This window comes from Ceratotherium simum, chromosome 3 (assembly GCF_057802395.1).
Source record: "Ceratotherium simum simum isolate JZ-2026a chromosome 3, ASM5780239v1, whole genome shotgun sequence".
Lineage (NCBI taxonomy): Eukaryota > Metazoa > Chordata > Mammalia > Perissodactyla > Rhinocerotidae > Ceratotherium > Ceratotherium simum.
In genome coordinates, this window is record NC_141902.1 from 27,287,227 (window position 1) to 27,294,747 (window position 7,521).

A 7,521-nucleotide genomic window follows, 5' to 3' on the forward strand; every position below is an offset into this window, starting at 1 on the left:
TCACAAAAACTAGGCAGAATTAAACATATAAAACAAGCAAAGAAAGAAAGAAACAAACAAACAAACAAACAAATCGTCTTTCCTTGCTCTCAGACATTCTTCGGGGTGAATTTTTTTCCTAAAAAACTAGACTCTGTGTGAATTTCAGGCCTGAGACAAACCTGAGAAATCACATATATTTAAGTCCATCATTTTCAGATGAGGAAACTGAGACCTATAAATCACACAAGTTGCTAAAGTCATACAGTCCATATCAGCAGTACTGAGACTGTGAGATGGATGCCTGCTCCTGGTCAATCCAGGGCTCTGTCTCACACTGTTTACCCCTTTCAAATAACACCCCCTTTATTTTGCCAGGAGCTGTGATAAGCCTTCAGGGACAGCACAGCCAGCAGCTCTGTTGACTGAGTGGTTAGCAGGCTTTCAGTACAGGAAGCGAGTGGCAGTGCCCCACTGTGTGTCTGCAGCACAGAGGTAGGTGGCTGAGTCTGCAGGCTGGGAGGCTGTGATATGAAAGGAGCCCTGTTTGGTGGTTGTATCAAATGTGGCCCTCAGCCTTCCTGTCTGTTTCTCGCGCTCATTTTCACGTATTAGTAACAAGAAGATGAGGCCTTTTCCCAGATCTTGTCGGTACCACTGTAAGGACACTGGAGAATAATTTGTGTAGTTACAGGTCAGAATGGCCTTTTCACCCTCCTGGATGCTCAGGGACTGAGGAGTCTGTTCCATCCTTTGGCTGCTCACCGCTAGGCAGAAACACAATGCCAGAAACAAGAGGTTTAGTCATTACATCGACACTCTTAAGAACCATGTTTTCTTCTCACAACCCAGATATAACCAAAGAGGAAGCAGAATGGATCCTGGCCTTTCCCCTCCATCCTGTGGGCTGTGTCCCTGGATCTCCTTGTCCCCATCATCAGGAAGCCTCCAACTCACAGTCCACTGGAAGCCACAAAATCACCAAAACAACTCCCAGGAACAGCTCCATTTTCTTCCCAGCTGTGGCCTGAAATATGGACTCAGTCTCCTCAGTCAAAAAGCCATTCTCATTCCTCTATCAGAGGAAGTCTTTGCTTCCTACCCAGCCAATCAGTGACGAGTCTATTCAGCCCTTTACATACACAACTGGCCTAATCCAACTTTAAAGTGAACTTTATTTCAAAGCTGAGTAAGGATCTGAAGGGATAGAAAACATTGCCATCTTGTGTTCAGAAGGCTTTTGCGATAATGGAATGTGCTCTAGAACAGTGCTTCTCAAACTTACTGCACATAGGAGTCACCTAGGGATTTTGCTAAGTTGCAGATTCTGTTTCTTGAGGTCTGGGGATGGGGTTGGATAGTCTACATTTCTAACAAGTTTACTGGGGATGTTGGTGCTGCTGGTTCTCAGATCACACTTTAAGTAGCAAGTTTAGAAGAATCTAGAATTGATTATCAGTACATGAAAACAGAATTTGCAGTATTAAGGTTTAAAACAGGATAAATGGTCAAGTTTCCCAAGGTCTCCATTCCATTGCCCAGTGAAACTACTCTGCTGTTCCCACACAATAGTTGCCAGAGGATGTCATGAGCCCTAGATAAGGTAAAGCACAGGAGAAGGCATGGAGAATGCATGGCTGAATTCTAGGAACTTTCTCAGATCCAGGGAGTGGAACTGCTCTCTTCACCCCTATTGTTCTCCCCGCAGGTTGGGAAATTATTGCTTTGACATCGAAAAGTCTTTCTTATAGGTCTTGCTGGGCTATCATAAGTAAATACTCAGTTTAAATCCAGTAAGAACTCAAATTAGTGAAGTTTGCCCAGTCATGCAGAATGCTCTCTGGGAGGCCCTGTAAATTGCTCTTGTAATACAATAGTCCTCCAATTGCATATATCAGAATTTCCTTCTTCTCTACTTTGCTAATGCCAAGATTGATGTACTGTAGTCATTTCCTCAAATGGATGGATAGATGGACAGACAGATGGACAGATGTATGCCTGGAAGAAAGAAAGATGAAAATGGGCTGGAGCATGATGAGAGATAGAGCTGGAGGGAGAGTTTGAGTCTAGAATGCAGAAAATTTTGAATGCCTGAATTCATTCGTAAGTCATTTATTAGCAAAGAACTACTGAGGCTTTTGAGCAAGTGAGTAATATTGTGTAAATTCTATACTTTTAATCTGGCTGCTTGTCCACAGAGTAATTTGGAGAGGTAGCTTGTAGGTATTGTAGAGTAATCTTTAAGAAACTGTGTTCCAGTCTCAAGCTGATCTGGCTTTGAAACCCAGCTGTTCCCTTTAATCTCTCTAATCTCTTGAGAAAACTACTTAATGTCTTCAAGTTCTAATTTCCTTGTATGTAAAATAGGATACCATCAGGGTGTTCTTAAGAGGACTAGAGGGACTAATGTACATAAAACACCTTGTACATACATCATAAACACTGTAAGAACTCAATAAATGTGAAGTATTAATACAGGAAAAAAATGTAATGGAGACTGAACAAGCAGTCAAGAGGTCATTGCTGCCTTCTTATCATGAGGTATAGTGACTGAACCATGGCCACTGAACTTCAGGGCTAGGAGGAACTTTAGAGAATTTGCAGAAAATGATGGATTAGTGAGACTTCAAATCAAAAAAGATTCATATTTTGGGGGCCGGCCCAGTGGCACAAGGGGTTACATGCACGCGCTCCGCTGCAGTGCCCGGGGTTCACCGGTTCGTATCCCGGGCACGCACCGACGCACCACTTGGCAAGCCATGCTGTGGCGGCGTCCCATATAAAGTGGAGGAAGATGGGCATGGATGTTAGCTCAGGGCCAGTCTTCCTCAGCAAAAAAAAAAAAAAAAAAAAAGAGGAGGATTGGCAGATGTTAGCACAGGGTTGATCTTCCTCACAATAAAAAAAAAAGATTCATATTTCATATTTTGGAAAATAGATAAAATGGAATAAAAAGAGAAAAATCTCTACTTATCCTATCAAGCAAGGATATACATTATCAATATCTTGGTGTATTACTTTCCAACCTTTGCAATGTTTATATTTTTACAAAGTAGCAATAACATCAGTTAATATCTTGATTCTTTTCAGTTATCGCTTTTAAATAATCATTATAGATTCTCTTTATAAATACCATTTATTTGCTATATAATATTCCATTTTGGTGATTAAACCTTTCCCTTTAAGATTAGATATTTTAGTTTTCAATTTTTGGGTGGTATAAGTAACTTTCCAAATATCTTTGCAGAAAATTATTTTTTATGCATTGAGGATTCTCCTGAAGATAGATTCCATAGAGAAAATTACAACAAAGAAAATTAATATGGTTTTAGATTACTAAGTCATCTTTTTTAATTATAAGCATACCTTGTTTTATTGTGCTTTGCAGATATTGTATTTCTTACAAATTTAAGGTTTGTGATAACCCTGCATTGAGCAAGTCTATCGGCACGATTTTTCCATCAACATTGGCTCACTTCATGTCTCTGTGTCACATTGTGGTAATTCTCACAGTATTTCAAACTTTTTAATTATTAGTATATTTGTTATGGTGATCTATGACAAGTGAACTTTGATGTTACTATTGTAATTGTTTGGGCGCACCACAAATCGTGCCCATGTAAAAAGGAAAACTTAATCCACAAATATTGTGTGTGTTCTGAGTGCTCCACCAAGTGGATGTTCCATCACCTCTCTCCCTCTCCTCAGGCCGCCCTATTTCCTGAGACACAACAATATTGAAATTAGGCCAAATAATAACCCTACAATGGCCCCTAAGTGTTAAAGTGAAAGGGAAAGTCGCACGAATCTCACTTTAAGATTGAGATTAAATCAATCTCAATCAAAGATTGAGATTTTTGATTGAGAAAAAATCAAAAGCTAGAATCGTTTCTAGGCTCAGTGAGGAAGGCATGTTGGAAGCTGATATAGGCTGAAAGCCAGGCCTCTTGCACCAAACAATTAGCCAATGAATGCAAAGGAAAAGTTGTTAAAGAAAATTAAAAGTGTTACTCCAGTGAACATGAAAATGATAAGAAAGCAAAACAGCCTTATTGCTAATATGGAGAAAGTTTTAGTGATCTGGATAGAAGATCAACCCAGCCACAACATTCCCTGAAGCCAAAGCCTAATCCAGAGCAAGGCCTAACTCTCTTCAATTCTATGAAGGTTAAGAGAGGCGAGGAAGCTGCAGAAGAAAAGTTTGAAGCTAGCAGATGTTGGTTCATGAGGTTTTAGGAAAGAAGCTGTCTTCATAACATAAAAGTGCAAGGTGAAGCAGCAAGTGCTGATGTAGAAGCTGCAGCAAGTTATCCAGATCTAGCTAAGATGATTAATGAAAGTGGCTACAATAAACAACAGATTTTCCATGTAAGTGAAACAGCCTTATATTGGAAGAAGATGGCATCTAGGACTTTCATAGCTAGAGAGGAGAAGTCAATGCCTGGCTTCAAAGCTTCAAAGGACAGGCTGACTCTCTCCATAGGGGCTAATGTAGCTGGTGACTTTAAGTTGAAGCCAGTGTTCATTTACCATTCCCAAAATCCTAGGGCCCTTCAGAATTATGCTAAATCTCTCTGCCTGTGCTCTATAAATGAAACAATAAAGACTGGATGACAGCACATCTTTTTACAACATGGTTTAGTGAATATTTTAAGCCTGCTGTTGAAACCTACCACTCAGAAAAAAATGATTCTTATCAAAATATTGCTGCTCATTGACAATGCAACTGGTGACCCAAGAGCTCTGATGGAGATGTACAAGATTAATATTGTTTTCATACCTGCTAACACAACATCCATTCTGTATCCCATGGATCAAGGAGTAATTTCAATTTTCAAATCTTATCATTTAAGAAATATATTTCATAAGGCTATAACTGTCATAGATAGTCATTATTCTGGTGGATCTGGGAAAAGAAAACTAAAAACTTTCTGGAAAGGATTCACCGTTCTAGATGCCATTAAGAACATTCGTGATTCATGGGAAAAGGTCAAAATATCAACATTAACTGGAGTTTGGAAGAAGTTGACTGCAACCCTCATGGAAGACTTCGAGAGGTTCAAGACTTCAGTGGAGGAAGTAACTGCAGATGTGATGGAAATAGCAAAAGAATTAGAATTAGAAGTAGAGCCTGAAGATGTGACTGAATTCCTGCAATCTCAAAACAGATGAGGAGTTCCTTCGTATGAATGAGCAAAGAAAGTGGTTTCTTGAGATGGAATATACCCCTGGGGAAGACGCTGTAAAGATTGTTGAAATGACAACAAAGGATTTAGAATATTACATAAACTTAGTTGGTAAAGCAGCAGCAGGATTTGAGAGGATTGACTCCAATTATGAAAGAAGTTCTACTGTCAGTAAAATGCTATCAAACAGCTTTACATGCTACCGAGAAACCATTCATGAAAGGAAGAGTCAACTGATGCAGCAAACTTCATTGTTGTCTTATTTTAAGAAATTGCCACGGCCACCCCAGCCTCCCGCAACCACCACCCTGATCAGTCAGCAGCCATCAACATTGAGGCAAGACCCTCCATCAGCCAAAAGATTACAACTCACTGAAGTCTCAGATGATGGTTAGCATTTTTTATCAATAACGTACTTTTTAATTAAGATATGTACATTTTTTTTTTAGACATAATGCTACTGCACACTTAATAGACTACAGTATAGTGTAAATGTCACTTTGTATGCACTGGGAAACCAAAAAATTTGTGTGACTTGCTTTATTGCAATATTCACTTTATTGTGGTGGTATGGAAGGAACCCGCAATATCTCCGAGGTATGTCTGTCCTTTCCAAAATAGCCTACAAACTGACTTTCTCACTAGAGTATGTCTATATCACTGTATCCTGTCCAAATTATCTTTTTTTAATTTGCTATTGAATTATTCCTATAAATCTCTAAAGAGTTTTTTAAACTATTTGTTTAATTTTTATGAATACCACTAGGTTTAAACATTTTCCATGTGTTTGTGAACCACGTTGATTTTTCCCTTGTAAATCGCCTCATCATATCTTCTGTATATTTACCTATTTGGACATTAATGCTTTTCTTTTTGTGCATATAAAAATTATTTAGAAAAATTATTAATCTGTTGTCAAATTAGCAGCAAATTAACAGTAAACTGTGGTTTGAATATAATTTTGATCATTTTTTTTCATAGAATAAATTAGCTTTTAATATTTACGTAATCAGATTTTCTATTTTTGCCCTTGATCTCTTCTATCATTTTTAAGTTTAGAAAGTCCTTCCCCATTCAGTTATTTGATTAATCTACATTTACATTTTTACTAATAACTTTGTGATTTAATTACTTTAATCTCACTGAAATTTATTTCATCACATGAAGTATTTAATTTATTTGTTCAATCAATACTTCTTAATTTGTGATTTTGCAACATTTTTTGCTTTTCAAATATTCCATTTTTTGCTTCTCAAATTAAGGTACTCTTGCCCTCTAGACAAAATATGAAATAAATGCGACGCGCCATTTGGGAGGGCTATTATTACTGAAAAATTGGAGAACCAGCAAACTAGCAAATTATTTAAAAGATTATGTTGCACTTAAATTGATATGGATATATTATGCAGTAAAATAAAAATGATCACTCAAGTCTTTTAAAGTAAACATAAGACTGTACTTACAGCAGACTACTTTGGACTACAGTGCCCTCATCACCCAGATTTCAGGAAGGAAAAGGTCATGTTCATTCTCCCAGCTCTGTAGGGATGCTTCAGGAGAAAGCCCGAGAGCCTCTCATCTAAATAATTGATACAACACCATTTGAGGAATAATCCTGTTCTTCTCCACTAATTTAGAACTTTTCTTTTGTTTTATTCAAATTCTTTCTTATTCAAGTCCATTCTTTGCTTTTTTCATTGTTTTTGTACTAGTTATTACTATTATTGTTAATATTATTATCGGTTACCACACTTCAAAAACTGTCTATTTAAAGGGTAACATCTGACTTCGGAAAAATATTGCCTTTCATCAAAAATATAAAGAGATTGAGAGGAAGCAGAATACACCACGTCAGAATGTGCCACTTTGGCATGTGGATTATTTTGAGCTAAAGACTACCAGGGACCAGCAGACTCAGGAACAATTTTTACCTTCCCACTAAGTGCCTGAAACAATTTAGATAGTGAACCTGTGCCAGGAAGAGCTATTACCAGAGATAACTTTTTATATCTGAAAGACTTATCTGCATGGCATGGCAAACATTTGTTTACCAAACATTTCCTCTTCTCATCTTCTTGTGAATTGTCTTCCTCCCCTTGAAGCCTCAGACTCCTACCCTCTTCTCCTTAGCTCAGGATGGTATATAAGACTCAGTTACCTGACTACCAGAGATTCTCATATTTTTATGGGGTTCCCACATATGCAAAATTTGTTTTTCTCCTATTAATCTATCTTATGTCAGTTTAATTATTAGGCCAGCCGGAGAATCTAGAAGGGAAGAAGGGAAAAATTTTCTATCCCTTCTGGATTATTAAAGAAGAAATAAAATGATCACATAAAGTCACCAATGAAATTA

General features: G+C 37.7%; 1 gene segment (V, D, J or C); it reads right to left on the minus strand.

Moving 5' to 3' along the window:
- Positions 1-423: 423 nt before the first annotated feature.
- Positions 424-729, minus strand: LOC101391048 (T cell receptor alpha variable 6-like). The segment is given in 1 exon segment: positions 424-729. A coding segment is annotated over 1 exon segment (306 nt).
- Between the last annotated feature and the right edge of the window lie 6,792 nt (positions 730-7,521).